Source organism: Trachypithecus francoisi, unplaced genomic scaffold (genome assembly GCF_009764315.1).
Source record: "Trachypithecus francoisi isolate TF-2019V2 unplaced genomic scaffold, Tfra_2.0 Lachesis_group4, whole genome shotgun sequence".
NCBI classification, from domain to species: domain Eukaryota; kingdom Metazoa; phylum Chordata; class Mammalia; order Primates; family Cercopithecidae; genus Trachypithecus; species Trachypithecus francoisi.
Genome location: NW_022681469.1, coordinates 78607536 through 78627122, shown reverse-complemented (window position 1 = coordinate 78627122; position 19587 = coordinate 78607536). Strand labels below are relative to the sequence as shown.

Sequence of the window (19587 nt, the reverse complement as noted above, 5' to 3'; positions counted from 1 at the left end):
TACCATATACTTTGTTGTTTACCGTATACTTATGCAGTTTCATAATCAAAGTGACCAGCAAATCCAGTTTTATGCTAAATATCTCCTGGTTAGAAAGTGGCAGGTTAGGTTTGATTAAGATTTATGATTAAGATTTGAATTATTCTTTGCTTAGAGAATGAATAGTGCTTTCTTTATCTAGGGTAGTGGGAGAACAGAAGAATTTAAAAAATGAGATAATTCCAAATGTCATTGTTGAGATGAACTTCGGGTTTATTTCTAATTGTCTGCTAATTTATTGTTATTATTACTTTTTTTTGTTGGGTATGACTCCTTTTTCCACTCCCTTAACCTTGACAGAGGACCTAGTCTAACACATTAGGAATCTTAAGGTACAGAAGAAGCCAAGATAATTGTATAAATAAATATTTAGATAATAATTAACAGCTGGATATTTGGGCTACTCCAATCATGATTTGATGATACCAGAAGACATTCTCAAGCCTTGTAGCTTATTTGTTGGTTTTAGCAGGGGCTTACTGATCCCGAAAGTGGCCGGACAATGCTGTCACATTGGTCTTGTGGTGCTCCTGGTGCTGAGTCACCACTATGGGGCTAAACATGAGGTTCAAAGACAAGTCTGTCCAGATGGCCTGTGAATTCTAGACCTCCTACCTACAGCTTCTTGTCGCCTTTAATGCTGTTCCTTGGTGGAGGTTGTTCTTCTTCAGCTTGGGAAAAAACAAAACAAAAGAAAACAACTCTTGTACTTCTTTCATTTTCTCACCCCTTTTCTTCTTTTCAAAAAGAAAAAAAAAATTTTGAGGCAGATGTGTCCTTAGAGAGCTGATCTCGATTGGAAATGAGACCTCTATTTGTAAAATGATCTGAGCAAGAAAATCATTTATTTACCTTTTAAGACAAATGATATAAATTCTACTTAAATTTAGCCTCTGTTTATTTACTTAAATTTAACCTCAGTTATTCAATGTTCTTGTCTTTAATTTTATGTGTTTATCCATTACATTCTTGTTATATTCGATCTTCCTATTTCTCTTATAAAAATGAGTGTTTTCCCTCATGTGTTTACGAGGGGACTTCTGTTTCCAGCAACATGTTTACAATATCTCTTAAATGGCCCACAGATTTTTGTTACATATTTGGAGGCTTGATCAACTCAGATCTTTTACAAAATAGAGTGAAATATAAACAACCACATATACACATGTACACGTATGTGCACATCCCTTTTTATACCCATGTATAAAAACCTCCTTTATAGTGTGAAGGAGCGAGTCAAGTGTTTGAACATTCTTCAGTTTGGTATCTACTGACTATTGCTTCTTAGAGCCTAGGTCAAACCTTCAATTTACCATCCTGATACATATATATTGGGACAACTGGGATATAGGTTTGCCTACATGTGACAGAGATATGAAATAGGTTTACTAGATGTAATTTTATTTTCCTTACTTAAAATTCCAAGCTGGTATAGTGGCTTTATTAATCAGTCTTGTTAGTCTGCCATACTGAGGGTGCTTTCCTCATCTGCGTGATCCTGGGTGGCCACCCTCTCTTAATTCCAGCTACTGAAGAAGAGGAAAAGGGAAGGAGAAGGCATACCTCTTCTTTTAGCATGAACCAGGAATGACACACATCACTTCATTCACATCCCATTGGCTAGAATCTAGCCCACATGGCCACTCTTGGCTGCAACAGGGACTGAGAAATGTGGTCTTTATTCTAGGCAGACATATGGGCCAGCTAAAATTTCTCTTAATATGGAAATAGGGAAGAATGCAAATTGTGGTTTAACTAGCAGCCTCTGCCACCCCACTCCACAAATGTTTATTGAGTGTAAGTAACTTATTATGGGGTATGAACTAAAGTTTTACTTTAGAGGATTTGAAACTACTTAATTTCACTAATACTATTTTATAAAATTTTATTTTAAAGGGAATCCAAGGTCCTATTGGTCCACCTGGTCCACAAGGACCCCCAGGACAAGGCTTACCTGGTTCCAAGGTAATTTTGTAAACGAGAGCAGAGTTTAATATATCTATAGTATAATTGCTGTTTTCTGATCAGTACCAGTACATTTGGAAGACAGCAGATAGAATGAACTTAATCAGAGATCTCTACTTAATGCAAAATGTTACTGATATTCCTGACAATTTAGAAAATGTAATGTGTATTCTTTATGCTTTAAGAAAGTTTTACTTACGCAATTTTCATTTGTTGTTTTCTTTGTTACTTTTACTTATGAGATCCTATTCTAGCAACTCAAGCAGTAATATTAACAGAGGCAACCAGTGGTTATGTGTCTTTCTAGGTTGGCTAACTTTCATTCTCACCACCACTCTGACAGTAGGTCCAACTACTAAAACCATAGCTAAAGAGATGGGATCAGAAATGACCTAACAAATAAAAATGTTTTATGTACTTGGGAATCAAACTATCTCATAGATTGGAACTATTATTTTTTCCTTGAGGAGGAGCATGGCACTTATTTAACTAGTTATCCTTAATATTGCTTCTAAGAATCGTGAATCATTGTTCAATATAAAATACTTCTCTGAGACTGCTCACCTTAGAACGCACTCCTTAGAGCTGTCCATGTGAGAAGCTGCTCAATGGACCGCTCTGACTATTCTTGAGAGTTTTGATTTGGAGCTTGTCCTTGAAAGCTCAAGTTGTGTTCTCTGCTTATGACATTGCTCTTGATCAGCAGTTACCTTGGCTTTTCCTGTGCCAATTTTAGTTGTTCTAGAATGCAACTGCCTATCTTTTCCAGATACCCTCCACAAGGGGCTCCTTAAAAATCAATTTTGAATATGCTATATGGCCTATATTTTAAGTCAGACCATATATACATCAAATATTATATATATTTTTCATTTACATATATTCCAAATCTTGTGCAAATCCATCCATCTGAAGGGATTTCAGGTAATATATATGAATTGAGCATATGAAACTATTTTACTTTATTGATATACGACAGGTTTTAGGAGATCAACAGCAGGAATATATTATTTTCACTTTGCTGCTGTATTAAAATATTCCCCTTTCTTACTAGGGAGAAGTAGGCCAAATGGGACCTACAGGCCCTCGAGGACCAGTAGGAATTGGAGTACAAGGTCCAAAGGTGAGCTGACTGCTGCTCAGAAGTGATATGATACTTTGTAAGTGTGGCTGAAGGATCCCGCTGGCGCTCCTCAATCCCACTGCCCTCCCTTCTCTCCTCACACATAATCATTATCATGAATTTGGTGTTTATCATTCTTTTGAAGTTTTTATAATTTCCTACACGTTTTTACCCATAAAATATATATCGCTTTTTTTGTGTTCTTGAACTTTACATGATATATCATTCTGCAATATATTTATAGTCAACCTTATGTTTTATTGGTGTTTTTATGTGCCACTAATTCATTGCTATTAATCACATTATAGTATTCCACTGTATGAAAATATCTCATTTTATATTTATTCATCTTCATGTTGGTGGATATTTAAATTGCTTATCTTTCTTTTTGATTTTGCCAACAATGCTGCCACAAACATTCTGTTTCCTTTTGTATAAGTTAGAGGACAAGTTTCTTGACTTGTAGAAGATAGACAGCTAGAGGTAGAATGGGAAGATCATAGAGCATGTGAGTCTTCAATTTTGATACTGCAAAAATCTTGTCCAAAATGCTTGTGCCAGTTTACCTTCCTGCTAGCAATAGGTAATGATGTTCCTTTCTCTAAATCTGTGCAAATATGAAATGTGTACAAATATCTCTTATTGTGTTATATAAACTGCAAATATCTTCTCCTAGGCTGTGACTTATTTTTTTCACTTAGAGTACTTCTTAGTATATAGAAGTTTTAAATTCTGATATATTTCTATCCCTTTATGATTTGTGATTTTTGAATATTATTTTAAAACATTTCTTGACCTCAAATTCATAAAGATATTCTTATGCATTTTTTCTGAAATTTTTATTGTTTTGTTTTAAAAATTTAGGTATTTAACCCACACAGAATTTATTTTTGTGTGTGGGTCAATGTAGGGATCTATTTTTTATTACTATAAATAAGCAAGTACCCCAGAATCAGTTATTTAATAGTCCATCTTTACAACACTGATTTGCAGTACCACCTCTTCCATATATCAGGCTTCCATATTTTGAGCATCAGTGCCTGAGCTCTCTGTTCTACTCCATTTGTCTATTTATATCTCTCACTGCTATTACCTCCTTGTCTTGATTATAATAGATTCATAATATGTTTTGTCATCTAAAAGGAAAAATACTCTCATCTTCTTTCTTGGTAATTATTGACTCTAAGATATGTATTTTAGGGTTGGCTTGTCAAATTTAACAGGATACCCCATTTGGTTTGCACTAAATCTACAGATTAAATAGTAAGTCTTTCATACTACAGAGTAAAGCTCTAATTTTTCAAGAAAATATTTGTAATTTTTTCCATAAATGTCTTGTACTTCTTTAGTTAAATTTATTTCCAGATACCTTGCAGAAATTTTTGTAATTGTGAATTTTTTTCTACATCTTTTAACTAACTAGTATAGGTCTAGATCTATAGGAGAAGGTTTTTTTTGTAGTTTGTTTTGTTTGTTTGTTTTGGCATGTTGATTTTGTATCCAGCCACCCTGTGAAATCTCTGTGGAATCTCTTGCTTTTTCAGTCTCTATGTACACAATCATATTGTCTGAAAATCAAGTTTTACCTATTATTTTTTAGCTTTCCTTTTATTTTTTTTTTTTTGTCATTTTGTACTGCTAGGATCACTTGTACAATGTTTAAGAGAAATGACTTCAAAAGAAGTGACATTTGCTGAAAGTTTTTGATAGATACCCTTTATTAGATTAAGGTAATTCCCTTCTTTTTTAGTTGTACCAAATGTTACTTATTAAATATAAATGATTACTGGATTTTATCAAATTATGCATCTACTAAGATAATTGTGTTGACTTCTTAATAGGATACGTTACAGTTACAGAGTTTTCAGATGTCAAACCATCCTTGCATTCTTGAGATAAACTCAGTTCATTATGTGTATGTTTTATGATGATCATTCAACTGACTAATGTTTTATTCAGGATTTTTCTTTTATTTTAATAACTATGTATTATATAATTGGCATATAATAAATGCACATGTTTAAAGTATAAAACGTAATGTTTTGAGATATGTATATACCCTTGGAATCATCACTGCAATCAAGGTGATAAGTATTTCTATAACCCTCAGAAGTTACCATCTGTCCTTCTATCCCTCTGTAACTTCTTGTATGTTCACTAATATGCTTCCCACAGATCTGCTTTCCAATTATCCACTAACCATTGACCTGTTTTTTGTCATCATAGATTAGTTTGCATTTTCTTTTTTTTTAAATTTATTTATTATTATTATTATACTTTAAGTTCTAGGGTACATGTGCATAATGTGCAGATTTGTTACATATGTATGCTTGTGCCATGTTGGTGTGCTGCACCCATCAACTCGTCAGCACCCATCAACTCATCATTTACATCAGTTATAACTCCCAATGCAATCGCTCCCCCCTCCCCTCTCCCCATGATAGGCCCCGGTGTGTGATGTTCCCCTTCCCGAGTCCAAGTGATCTCATTGTTCAGTTCTCACCTATGAATGAGAACATGCGGTGTTTGGCTTTCTGTTCTTGTGATAGTTTGCTAAGAATGATGGTTTCCAGCTGCATCCATGTCCCTACAAAGGATGCAAACTCATCCTTTTTTATGGCTGCATAGTATTCCATGGTATATATGTGCCACATTTTCTTAATCCAGTCTGTCACTGATGGACATTTGGGTTGATTCCAAGTCTTTGCTATTGTGAATAGTGCTGCAATAAACATACATGTGCATGTGTCTTTATAGCAGCATGATTTATAATCCTTTGGGTATATACCCATTAATGGGATGGCTGGGTCATATGGTACATCTAGTTCTAGATCCTTGAGGAATCACCATACTGTTTTCCATAATGGTTGAACTAGTTTACAATCCCACCAACAGTGTAAAAGTGTTCCTATTTCTCCACATCCTCTCCAGCACCTGTTGTTTCCTGACTTTTGAATGATTGCCATTCTAACTGGTGTGAGATGGTATCTCATTGTGGTTTTGATTTGCATTTCTCTGATGGCCAGTGATGATGAGCATTTTTTCATGTGTCTGTTGGCTGTATGAATGTCTTCCTTTGAGAAATGTCTGTTCATATCCTTTGCCCACTTTTTGATGGGGTTGTTTGTTTTTTTCTTGTAAATTTGTTTGAGTTCTTTGTAGGTTCTGGATATTAGCCCTTTGTCAGATGAGTAGATTGCAAAAATGTTCTCCCATTCTGTAGGTTGCCTATTCACTCTGATGGTGTTTCTTTTGCTGTGCAGAAGCTCTTTAGTTTAATTAGATCCCATTTGTCAATTTTGGCTTTTGTTGCCATTGCTTTTGGTGTTTTAGACATGAAGTCCTTGCCCATGCCTATGTCCTGAATAGTACTGCCTAGGTTTTCTTCTAGGGTTTTTATGGCATTAGGTCTAACATTTAAGTCTCTAGTCCATCTTGAATTAATTTTCGTATAAGGAGTATGGAAAGGATTCAGTTTCAGCTTTCTACTTATGGCTAGCCAATTTTCCCAGCACCATTTATTAAATAGGGAATCCTTTCCCCATTTCTTGTTTCTCTCAGGTTTGTCAAAGATCAGATGGCTATAGATGTGTGGTATTATTTCTGAGGACTCTGTTCTGTTCCATTGGTCTATATCTCTGTTTTGGTACCAGTACCATGCTGTTTTGGTTACTGTAGCCTTATAGTATAGTTTGAAGTCAGGTAGCGTGATGCCTCCAGCTTTGTTCTTTTGACTTAGGATTGTCTTGGCAATGCAGGCTCTTTTTTGGTTCCATATGAACTTTAAAGCACTTTTTTTCCAATTCTGTGAAGAAACTCATTGGTAGCTTAATGGGGATGGCATTGAATCTATAAATAACCTTGGGCAGTATGGCCATTTTCATGATATTGATTCTTCCTATCCATGAGCATGGTATGTTCTTCCATTTGTTTGTGTCCTCTTTGATTTCACTGAGCAGTGGTTTGTAGTTCCCCTTGAAGAGGTCCTTTACATCCCTTGGAAGTTGGATTCCTAGGTATTTTATTCGCTTTGAAGCTATTGTGAATGGGAGTTCATTCATGATTTGGCTCTCTGCTTGTCTGTTACTGGTGTATAAGAATGCTTGTGATTTTTGCACATTGATTTTGTATCCTGAGACTTTGCTGAAGTTGCTTATCAGCTTAAGGAGATTTTGGGCTGAGACAATGGGGTTTTCTAAATATACAATCATATCATCTGCAAACAGGGACAATTTGACTTCTTCTTTTCCTAACTGAATACCTTTGATTTCTCTCTCTTGCCTGATTGCCCTAGCCAGAACTTCCAACCCTATGTTAAATAGGAGTGGTGAGAGAGGGCATCCCTGTCTTGTGCCAGTTTTCAAAGGGAATTTTTCTAGTTTTTTCCCATTCAGTAGTTTGCATTTTCTAGATTTTTATGGAATTATATACTTTATGATATTTTTCTGGCTTCTTTTAACTCTGCAAAATCATTTTAAGATCCATGTTGTAGCATATATATGAACAGTTCATTCCTTCATATTACGGAATACTATTGTATTATATGGATATGCCACAATTTGTTTATCCATTCATCTGTGGATAAAAATTTTGCTTTTTTCCAGATTTTGAATATTATAAATAAAGCTGTTATGAACACTTATATATGTGTTTGTATGGACATTTGTTTTTATTTTTCTTGGGTAAACACCTAGAAGTGAAATGGCTAGGTCAGAAGGTAGGTATTCATTTAGCATTCCAAGAAATTGCCAAATCAACTTCCAAAAGAAAAAATCTTTGCTTATTATTTTTTCCAGTTACAGAATTACAGTGTGCAGTTCCTTTGTCTTCCTTTTAGTACTTTTAAGATGTTGTTCTATTGTCTTCTCTCTTGCATTGTTTCTGATGAGAAATCTGTTGTTATCCTTATATTTGTTTCTCTGCGCAACATGTCTTTTTTTCCTCTGGCTGCTTTTGAGATTTTCTCTACATCACTGGTTTGGAGTGGTGTGATTATAATGTCCCTTAGATATGTTTCTTGTGCTTGAAGTTCATTGATATTCTTGGTTACTGATATTCTTAGATCTATGGGTTATAGTTTTCAACAAATTTGGAAAATATTTGGCCAGTATTTCTTGAAATAGCACTTCCTCACCTAAGGAACTTCAGTTTTACTTATATTTGGATTTTATTCTTGTTTTGAGACAGAGTCTCACTCCCACCGAGGCTGAAGTGCAGTGGCATGCTCTTGACTCACTGCAACCTCTGCCTCCTGGGTTCAAGTGATCCTGTGCCTCAGCTTCCCACATAGCTGGGATTACAGGCATGCACCACCACCCCTGGCTAATTTTTGTATTTTTTAGTAGAGATGGGTTTTAATAATGTTGGCCAGGCTATTATTTGGATGTTTCAGGTTATTTCACAGTTCACTGGTGCTCTGCTCATTCTTTTTCAGTCTTTTTCCTCTCTGTGTTTAGGATAGCTTTTATTGCTACATGTTTTAGTTCATTTATCTTTTCTTCCATGACACTAATAAGCTTTTAATTCTGTCCAGTGTTTTTTTATCTCATACATTGTAATTTTCAAATCTAAAATTTTAATTTGTATCCTCCATATATCTTCCATGTCTCTATTTAACATGCTTTAAATTTCCTCTGTTTTCTTGACTGTATGGCATATAGTGATAATAACTGTTTTAATGTTCTTACCTACTAATTCTAATGCCAGTTTTATTTCTGGGCAAGTTTCAATGGGTTGATTTTTCTCAACACAAAGTGCTATATTTTTCAGCCTTTTTGAATGCCTATTTTTAAATTAAATATTATTATTAATATTAATATTTTAAAAGATGGGGTCTTGCTCTGTTGCCCAGGCTTGCTTTGAATTCTTGGGCTCAGGCTGTCTTCTTGCCTTAGCCTACTGAGTAGTTAGGATTACAGGCATGTACCACTATGCCCAGCTGAGTAGTTTTTTATTGAATGCCCAACATTGTGAATTTTATCTTTTTGCATGTTGGATATTTTTGTATTCCTCTAATTTGAGCTTTGTTCTTGAATATTTTGTAGTTACTTGAAAACGGATTGACCCATTTTGGTCTTGCATTTAAGTTTTATTAGGTAAGACTACAGCAACATTTAGTCTAGGGTTAATTTTTCCCTGCTGTTGAGGTAAGACCCTTTTTAGAACTCCAATTTATGCCTTCAGAATTGTGAGGTTTTATTTCTTGAAAGTAGAAATAGGCAGTATTCCTGGTTCAAAGTCAGTTCTCTCTAATCTTTTAAGTTGGTTGTTTTCCTGGCCTTGGGTAGTTTCTTCATACACATGTACTGAGCAGTACTCAACTGATTGAATACTCATTGTGGATGCTCAGCAGATGCTTATAGTTTTCTCTGTGTAACTGCTTCTGGTAATCTACTCTGTGAACTTTTGATACCTTGGTTCACCCAGATGCATGTTTATCTCCTTAGAGAGATGCCTGAACTTTCCCTGGTTTCTCAATCCCTGCATTATGACTTGGAAACTTTTATACAGGCACTGGGGGAAATTAAAGCATTTGATTGGAAGCTTAAATTGTGCTATATCTCATAGGGTGACTGGTCTATAATTTTGTTTTCTTGTCTTGCCATTGCATAATTTTTTTGAAAAGGCTTTATAAGCCTCATAAAATAAATTAGGTAGACTTCCCTCTTTTTCTTTTTTTTAGAACTGTTTATATAAGATAGGGAATAACTGTTCTTCAAAAGTTTAAAAGTTGGGTAAGTCTTGCTGTAAAACCAACTAAGCTTGTGATCTTGGAGGGAGATGAACTAGAGACTTTTAATCACTGACTCAATTTATTTAATAGTATTGGTTTATCTAGCTTGTTCATTTCTTTTTACAGCATTTATATAATTCATATTTTTCAATACATTTTAAAAAATTTATCACCAATTTTCTATGACTTAAAAAAATTTACTATATTTATAGTTATATCTTTATTTTTTAATATTATTTATTGGTATCTTTTAAAAAACCTAATCACTCCTATTAGAAATGTATTCACTTAGGCCGGGCGCGGTGGCTCAAGCCTGTAATCCCAGCACTTTGGGAGGCCGAGACGGGCGGATCACAAGGTCAGAAGATTGAGACCATCCTGGCTAACACAGTGAAACCCCGTCTCTACTAAAAATACAAAAAAAACTAGCCGGGCGAGATGGCGGGCGCCTGTAGTCCCAGCTACTCGGGAGGCTGAGGCAGGAGAATGGCGTAAACCCGGGAGGCGGAGCTTGCAGTGAGCTGAGATCTGGCCACCTCACTCCAGCCTGGGTGACAGAGCGAGACTCCGCCTCAAAAAAAAAAAAAAAAAGAAATGTATTCACTTTTATTCTTTTTAAAAAAGGCATTACCAGCCAGTCATGGTGGCCCAGACCTGTAATCCCAGCACTTTGGGAGGCTGAGGCAGGCAGATCACCTGAGGTTAGGAGTTCGAGAACAGCCTGACCAACATGGAGAAACCCTGTCTCTACTAAAAATACAAAATTAGCCAGGTGTGATGGCACATGCCTGTAATCCCAGCTACTCCGGAGGCTGAGGCAGGAGAATCACTTGAACCTGGGAGGCGCAGGTGGTAGTGAGCCGAGATCGCACCATTGAATTCCAGCCTGGGCAATAAGAGTGAAACTCCATCTCAAACAAACGAAAAAAAAAAAAAAAAGGCATTACCTTTCAGTTTTATGAATCTTCTTACTTTTTGTTTTCAAGTTTATTATTTTCTTCTCTCATATTTATCATTCCATCTACTTAGTATTAGATTTACTGTGCTTTTTTCCACTGGCTTGTTTAGGTTAGTTGAAGTTACTTCCAATTATTTTCCATTTTGTTGCTATTAATAAATGCCATAAAGATACTTTAAACTCTTTGAAAGTAGCATATTTTTTCCTGAACATTTTAAAGGATTTATTACTAATCATAAATTAACTTGAAAGCAAGTGGAATTACTGAATATTAGAGTTGGAAGTGGTGTTAGGGCACAAATTTGTTATTTCACTTTTATATTAGTTTTCTAGAGCTGACATAAGAAAGTACTAGGAACTGAGTGGCTTAATACAACAGACATTTATTGTCTCACAGTCGTAGAGGCTAGAAGTCCAAAATCAGTCTGCAGGGCTATGCTTCTTCCAAAACCTGTAAGGGAGAATGCTTCCTGGTCTCTTCTTAGCTTCTGGGGGTGCCTGTCAATCCTTGGCATGCCTTGCCTAGCAGATGCTCACTCTAGTCTTTGCCTCTCTTGTCACATGGTGCTCTCCCTATGTGTCTGTCTTCAAGAGGCATTTTCCTCTTTTTATAGTACCCATTGTATTAGTCCATTCTGTCTTTGCTTTAAATAACTATCTGAGACTGGGTAATTTATAAAGAAAATAGGTTTAATTGACTTACAGTTCTGCAGGCTGCACAGGAAACATGATACTGGCATCTGCTTGGCTTTTGGGAGGCCTCAGGAAACTTATAATCCTAGCAGAAGGTGAAGGGGAAGCAAGTACATCTTCACATGGAGGAGCAGGAGAGTGAGTGAAGGGGGGCGTACTACACACACATTTTTAAACAACCAGATCTCATGAGAACTCTATTATGAGAACGGCAAGGGGAAAGTCCACCCCTATAACTCGATCACCTACCAGGCCCCTCCTCCAACACTTGGAATTACAATTCGAATAAGATTTGGGTGGGGACACAGAGCCAAATTATATCATCTATTACACTGAATTAGGGCCTCCTGTAATGACTTTATCTTAACTTGATTAAATCTGCAAAGACCGTGTTTCCAATTAAGGTTACATTTACAGGTACAAAGAGTTAGGACGTCAACATATCTTTTTGGGGTCACAATTCAGCCCATAAAAATAGAATCAAAAACTAAGGCCTAGGGATGTTAAGTAACTTCCAAAGATCAAATAGTTTAGTATTAATTACTAATCAGATTTCACGGAGGCTTTTCTCACACACTAAGATACATCCAATTGCAAGTACCTCAGAATGGAGGTATGAACTTTTGGGAAATAAAATATTTGTTCATCCACCAGGGGGAGCCAGGCTCAATAGGGCTCCCAGGACAACCAGGAGTACCAGGAGAAGATGGAGCTGTTGGGAAGAAGGTAAGACCAAGCTTTTCATATTACTGGAGTAGGAACTATTAAACCAAACTGATATCTTGGTCCCTCAGGAGTGCGAATCAAGCCATCCAGGACAAACTTAGTCTCTTGAAGAAAAAATATCTCACAATCCCAAATGTCCCTTTTCACTTTTCCCTGAGAGAAGGAGGGGCCTACTCAAAGGCTGAGATAGTGTCTCACATCCTCTGCCTTCTCTCTGGTGTTTTGGTTATGGCCTAGTTTCTTCAGGATTTCTAGAAAGCACATTAATTTAAATTTAAGAGAAAGCCACTCCCCCCGCCCCCCGTCCCCCGCCAAGAGGAGAGTCTGTGAATGCATTCAGGAAATAAGGCCATTGTAAAGATTTCCTGAAGTATTTTGAGTTGACATTTGAAATACTCATTTTTCAATAAAAGTAGCAAAAAACAGCAGGTGGAAAGGCTGAAGGTCTTCCCTGTTTTTTAAAAAATCTACCAAATGCGAAGGAAGAGCCAAAGGAAAATGAGCTTGTTGCTTTGGAAATTGGCTGAGAAATTACTTTTTCATGATACTCCAGCTGCTCTGAGTTAAACTGGAGTTTGATGTTACTTTATTTCAAGTTTATAAACTTCCAGCTTGATTTTGAGACTACAGTGAAGGTATGGTGTGTTTTGGAGAGTCTCAGCTGAATCCACTGGTGATAAAAGGAGACAAGGTGGGATGATACATACAGTCTGTCTACTGGAGGGTCACCTAAGACATCAGTGTCATTTTCTCTAGGGAGAAGCAGGGCTTCCAGGAGCAAGAGGCCCAGAGGGACCACCTGGAAAAGGACAGCCTGGCCCCAAGGTATGGAAATGACAGTGTTGGAGGAAGCAGCCTGTGTTCTGGTCCTCATACTGAGGAGCCAACTTAGAAGAAATTTGGTTGTTATTCTTACTATGTCAAATGTGTTTATATCTGGCTTAAAAGTGTGAATACTATCTTGCAAGATTTGGGAAGACAGCAAGCATAAATGATTCATTTTTATTTTCCTAACATCTATTGTAAGACCCAGCACAGAGAGGAGTTCAACACATGTTGTCTCAATAAATGGTCAGATTGACATTTAAAAAACACATAGGAAGGAAAAGAAGCCTTGAAATACATCATTGAGATTTGACAGTCCGTAAATTTTCTTTATAAAATCTCACACAATAATAAGAAATATCACTTTATTAAATGGCCATTTCACTTCACAACTTGGCATACATTTATTTTAAACTCTGTAGAAATGCTAGTTGAATAACATTTTTATATATTAAGATGAGACTATACAAATTCATCCATAGGATAAGACGACTAGTGACATAACCTATAGCCTCTAAGGTTCCAGGTCTTCCTGCAATTTTTGTTTGTTTGTTTGTTTTGAGATGGAGTCTCACTCTTGTCACCCAGGCTGGAATGCAGTGGCATGATCTCGGATTACTGCAACCTCTACCTCCCAGGTTCAAGCAATTCTCCTGCCTCAGCCTCCTGAGCAGCTGGGACTACAAGCATATGCCACCGCACCCAGCTAATTTTTGTATTTTTAGTAGAGATGGGGTTTCACCATATTGGCCAGGCTGGTCTGGAACACCTGACCTCATGATCCTCCTGCCTCAGCCTCCCGAAGTGCTGGGATTATGGGTGTGAGCCACTGCGCCTGGCCTTCTTTCTATTTTTATGTGCAGTTATCAATTCCCATGTAAAGATTCTTATGGATTATATACAAGTCAAGTAAAAATAAAATTTGTATATATATTAGTGTTCTATTCATAATTCTACTAAAATAGTAATTGATGTCTTGTGAACATACTCACTAAAATTGAATCCTTAATCTTAAATGTGAAGATATGAAATTTAAATCTATTTGTAGGCTTGTAAACATTTTCATTTATTGATTTACCAGTCTCAGGGATTCTTTTTGGGTGAGGTGGAGAGGATAACATCATCATGCAAAATACACTGTTAGAAATGCCGATCTGTTAACATTCAGGAGAACTGTTGTTTTTAGGATGTGCTTTTGGAAAATAGTCACTTGGAGTTAATAATTGAAGCCGTGAGAATGAACAATGTCTCTAAGAAAGAGAGTTGAGGTTTAAGCCCCACATTGTGAGGTAGCTGGAGAACAAGCACTCAACAGAATAAGCAGAATGGTAGCATGTTAGGAATACCAAGGAGAAAGGATTTCAAGATGAAAGCAATGGGTGGTATCAGATGCCACCAATAAAGCAAGGAGAATGTGCGTTGGAAAGAGAGACTACTGGATTTGTGGCTTGAGGTGACTTGTGGCTTATGGAAGGCTATTGGAGAAGAGTGGTAGGAACATGTTACATAGCCCAGGTATACCATGGTTCAGTGTTGGCGATTTATTACATGTAATTGGGTTCCTCCTGTTCATTTCTGGGGTGATTTAGGTCAAAAACCTAAATTAGTGGTAGTGGAGGGAAGAAAACAAATAGTTGTGGTTGAATTGTCTCTACTGGTAAGTGATAATGATATAAGATACTTGGAGGTTCAACTTTTTTTTTTTTTTTAACACTGGTGCTACTGCTTTCCATTAGTGTGGACCATGGAAACTTCTGTGGATTCTACAGGAGGTCACCTCTTCTTAGTAAAGTGCCTGCTTTGCTGATGACCTTAGTATAGTCCAGTGATTCTCAAAGTGTGGTCCCTTGAACCAGCAGCATCAGCATCACCTGGGAATGTTATAAATGCAAATGCTTGGACCTCAGTGCAGAAGTACGAAATCAGAAACTCTAGGTGGAGGGCCCAGCAATCTGTTTCTAACAAGCCCTCCAGGTGATTCTGTTGCTCAACCTTAAAAACCATGGTACAGTCATTTATATTATAAATGTTTAAATAGCGTCAGCACAGACCATGAGGAATTTTTCATTTGTTGAGCTATGTGCATCCCTGGATATGGTGCCTTGCAGTTGAACCCTAGTTGGAAGATAGTTTTGAAAGTAAAGGAATTCTTTACCTTCAGTTTTACACAATCATGCTGGGGAACAGCCAGTAGTCAGTTCCTAGCTCTGCCTCAGGTTAATGCTAAAACATCTTTCTGCCAATAAAACTATTGGTCTCTTTTAGGGGAAAGAATTAGACTCCCCAGTGAGGAAGAAATAGGGCTGTGGTTTTTAAAATGTTTCATTTCATGTTTTAAACCTGAAATAGAAAAATTGAAAAACAGCATGAAAAAGCATAGATAGCTCTCATTTCTGAAACTGCGAATGTCTCAGAACCATCTGTTAATAGACCAGGGTGCAAAGGAACTACAAATTCAAATAAAAGTTCCAAAAGAAAGATACGAAACCTCGATTTTTGAAAAACAGCAAATCACATTGAATAAATGGTAAAGGCTGAAGTCATCTGATCTCCTCAAGAACATTGACGAATCCTGTGCAACTGAGCTGTGCTCAGGGCACCCCACTTTAAAATTGGTATTAGTTGAGAATCTGGCTCCACTGTGGTCCTTACTAGGTTAGGGGAGGTTGCTAATACAATATTTATATTTTCATAATTATTTTGTTAGGGTGATGAAGGCAAGAAAGGGAGCAAAGGAAATCAAGGACAGAGGGGACTTCCAGGGCCCGAAGGACCAAAGGTATGTTTCTTGTATTCTGACTTATGCTTTGAGGAGTTTGTATTTTTGTCTGGTTTTAATAGAGTATTAGATTTCCACTGAAAATTGGATTCTTTGTTTCCTTCCCAACAAATACAAAACAAAAACCCCAAAATAAAAAACCATAGAAAACATACTATTCCCAGACCACAATAGAATGGAATAGATTGCATAAAATATGTAATACCCATAGAAATACTTTTGTTTCTAATTTGTCTGTCAGTCCTCTCTAGTAACAACCAAATATTCAGAAGTTGGGATATAATTGGGACCATAGGAGATACCAGTTCTTCATAATCTTGCTTTGTTAAAACCCAAAAAGCCTGAGACTGACAGGCAGCACAGTGATGAGGAAGGCTTTTCTTCAGAAGGCTGATTGCCTCCTGCTGTGCCGTGACCGTTTTAGAGCCAGTCACTTCAATTATAGAAAGAAGATAATGATATATTCTATTTCACAGGGTTGTTGTGAAGACTAAAAGTTAATAAAGCACTTAGCACATTTCCTGGTATATAGTAAGTGTTGAATACATCAAATTATTTGGAGAAAAAAATCAATATGGTGAAATGGGAAGTAGGGGATCTATGTCCTGGTAAATTGTCGATAACAGGGTGCTGAGAAGAAGTGAAGGGGATTGTGAGGCGAGCGATTAAGTATGTGTCCTGACTTAGCCTCCGAGACCCACCATTAAGGTCATTTGAATGTGTCAGGAAACAGAAACTGCAAACCTAAGAGAATTCATGTGTTTAGGAAGATGCTAATTGTAAGAAAGAGACAAGGAGTATGTTTTAGGACCAGATGATTAAAAAGCACATTTTTAAAAAATGGTGCTGACTAGATCAGATCAGATACAAAACAAAACGTCACCTGTACACCAGTGACTCTTAAACTTCGGTGTCCGTTCAGTGTCCATTGGTATCACCTATTACAAATCCAGATTTTTTGTTACCATCCTCAGCTATCTGGATTCAGTAGGTGAGTGGGCCCAGGAATCTGTGCTTCTCAAGTAAATGCCCCGTGCTGCAGGGAGTTCAATAAGCACATTATGAAAAGTGCCACTATGAAACAAATATGTTGTATTACTATTAATAACAAATTAGTCTTTATGTCCTACTCTATTTCGAAGTGAACATTTTTCTGTGTTTTGAAATAAAGCTGTTTTGAAAGATGAAGGTGAAGAATTGCCATATGTTAAGGCATAATCATCCCTTAGCACAGGGTATTTAAAATAATTGTATACTTTCCATGATACTTTTCATATTATAAAAGTAATTGACCTCTTTTTTAAAAAAATAAATAAAACAAATTAAATCTGGAGACATAATTTTGCTTTTCCTTTGGTTTTAGTGAAGAACTTTAATAGGTTCATGTTCTGTTCCTTTGTCAAAGGCTTGGATAGGGGGTTTTATGTGTTTCCAAATTCTTGTCGTGTCCTGTGCCATTGCCTTCCAGGTTTGGATTTAAGGACTGGCACATACATGCCATGGCATGAATTGGTCTCGGTGGGCCAGTGTGCTCAGCTTGTTGGTTGTATTGTCTAATCAATACAGCGGGAGGCCTCAGCTCTGAAGATGAACACAGCCCCCGGCAGGAGTCATCACTGGTGAATCTGACTGATGGAGTCCCTGCTGGACGAAGCAGGATGACTGAATAGGAAGCTCATGCGATTGAATTTTCAGAGGACGTGAGTCAGGCAGACGCAGGATTAGTCAGCAGTCTGAGAACCTAGAGGGTCATGTTTAGACATAGCATAGAAATAGCTCATTCTCCATGACTCATCTCCACAGTGTTTTGTTTGTTTGTTTGTTTTGATAAAGGTCCAGATAGTAAATATTTTAGGTCCTGTGGCCCAAGAGGCAAAATGAAAGATATTATGTAGTTACTTATATAATGACCACTTGAAAATGTGAAAGCTGTTCATAGCTCAAGGCTGTACAAACAAGCGGGTGGGCAGATTTGGCCCACCTACTGTAGAGAAGTAGTTTTCAAACTGTTTTGATTATAAACCCCTCCAGTAAAATTTTGATCACATGCCACAGATTTTTAATTTTTTAATTGTAATTTTTATTAATAAGCTATCATACTAATATGTTATGAATTTGTATAAACAATTGAAATTTTAATAGATGAGATAAAAACATAGAGACAAGTTGTAATATTTTCTTATATCCCAGTGGGTCATTTGGAACACCTTATGGTGTACATTGACAATTGCTCTGGAATAGTGTTTTTACCAGGGGTGCTTCATGAAAATTCATAATCCTGGGCACCAACCTCTAGATCTGATGAATCAGAAACTCTGGAGTTTGAACCCAGAACTGTGCATTACCAAACTTCCCTGATAATGCCTCTGCTCTCTAAAATTTGAGAATCACTTGTCTAGACCCAGATGGAACAGAAGAATTACCTGTTGCTCCAGACTGAGTCTTTGAGACTCTAAATGTTAGACATCTCCCCCACTAAATGTTTAAAATTTTCTATTAAAAATGTCATTTTTTAAAATCATAGGGGTTCTTTTTTTTTGTTTTCTTTTTTTTTTTTTTGAGACAGTGATTTTCTGTTACTCAGGCTGGAGTGCAGTGGTGCGATCTCAGCTCACTGCAACCTTGAGTGATTTTCCTGCCTCAACCTCTTGAGTAGCTGGGATTTCAGGCACACACCACCATGTCCAGCTAATTTCGGCTATTTTTTTTTTTTTTGTATTTTTAGTAGTGATGGGGTTTTGTCATGTTGGCCAGGCTGGCTTCAAAACTCCTGACCTCGAGTGATCCGCCCACCTCAGCCTCCCAAAGTGTTGGGATTACAAGTGTGAGCCACCACTCCCAGCCCATAGGGGTTCTACTTCTTAAAAAGGATGTGAGATAACATAGAATGGAAGACGAATACCTTTGGTCATTAAAATAAAACAACAAAGAAAAAAGAGTTATAACCTAGAAATACACCCTAAAACATTTGCTGAAGATAATTGCTATATTGAAAAAAAAATTCTCTCTGAGCTTCCCAGCATACAACACAAAAGGGAAGCACCATGAATTGCATAATTTTTATTAGCTAATAAAAGGATGCACAAGAGATAAAATTTTCTTAACATTCAGTTATTAATTGAACATAGTTATTTAAAAGCACTGAAATCTTACTGGTCAATAACTTTAGCAGTGGTTTACAAAGGATGCTCAAATTATTTTCACATCTATCTTTGAAACCAACAGAGGTCATAATATAATTTAAAAATCTGCAGACGTTTCTATACGTTTATTATTGTCTCTATATGTGGTTTCTCTGCTTGAAACGTAGTGAGCATTTTGCTCTTTTTAAGGGTGAACCGGGCATTATGGGCCCTTTTGGAATGCCTGGAACATCAATTCCCGGACCACCTGGGCCAAAGGTATATATTCCTGGCAATTATTTTCCTTTTCTTGACCCTTTGGCAGTTGGAGAAAAAAAATCATGGTATCAGTGAACTAGAATTTTAGTTTTGGAAGAGCCTTAGAAATGACTCAGTTTAACTCTGAAACTTCACAGATAAGCAAACTACAGCCAGCAGCAGAGTTAGGACTAGAAACCAGATTTTGTGCTCCTGGTCCCAAGCTTGTCACTTTACCCTTCATTACGTCTTCCAAATCCTAAACCCCAGTACGGGCAAGAATTTAGAACATATATTCAGAAGAATCTACCAGGATTTATAATTGAAGAGTTTAGCAGAAGACATATCCACTCGGGTTGGTTGGTT

The 19587-nt window shown here is 36.8% G+C and overlaps 1 protein-coding gene across 2 annotated transcripts in view; it reads left to right on the top strand.

Moving 5' to 3' along the window:
* COL28A1 (collagen type XXVIII alpha 1 chain) overlaps positions 1 to 19587 on the top strand; it is a 186644-nt gene that overhangs the window by 79318 nt on the left and 87739 nt on the right. For both annotated transcript variants that reach the window (XM_033193259.1, XM_033193258.1), the window contains exons 17-22: positions 1936 to 2004; positions 3059 to 3127; positions 12166 to 12237; positions 12994 to 13062; positions 15770 to 15841; positions 19174 to 19242. In XM_033193259.1, the coding sequence (XP_033049150.1) occupies positions 1936 to 2004; positions 3059 to 3127; positions 12166 to 12237; positions 12994 to 13062; positions 15770 to 15841; positions 19174 to 19242 (420 nt within the window). The remainder of the gene's footprint in view (positions 1 to 1935; positions 2005 to 3058; positions 3128 to 12165; positions 12238 to 12993; positions 13063 to 15769; positions 15842 to 19173; positions 19243 to 19587) is intronic.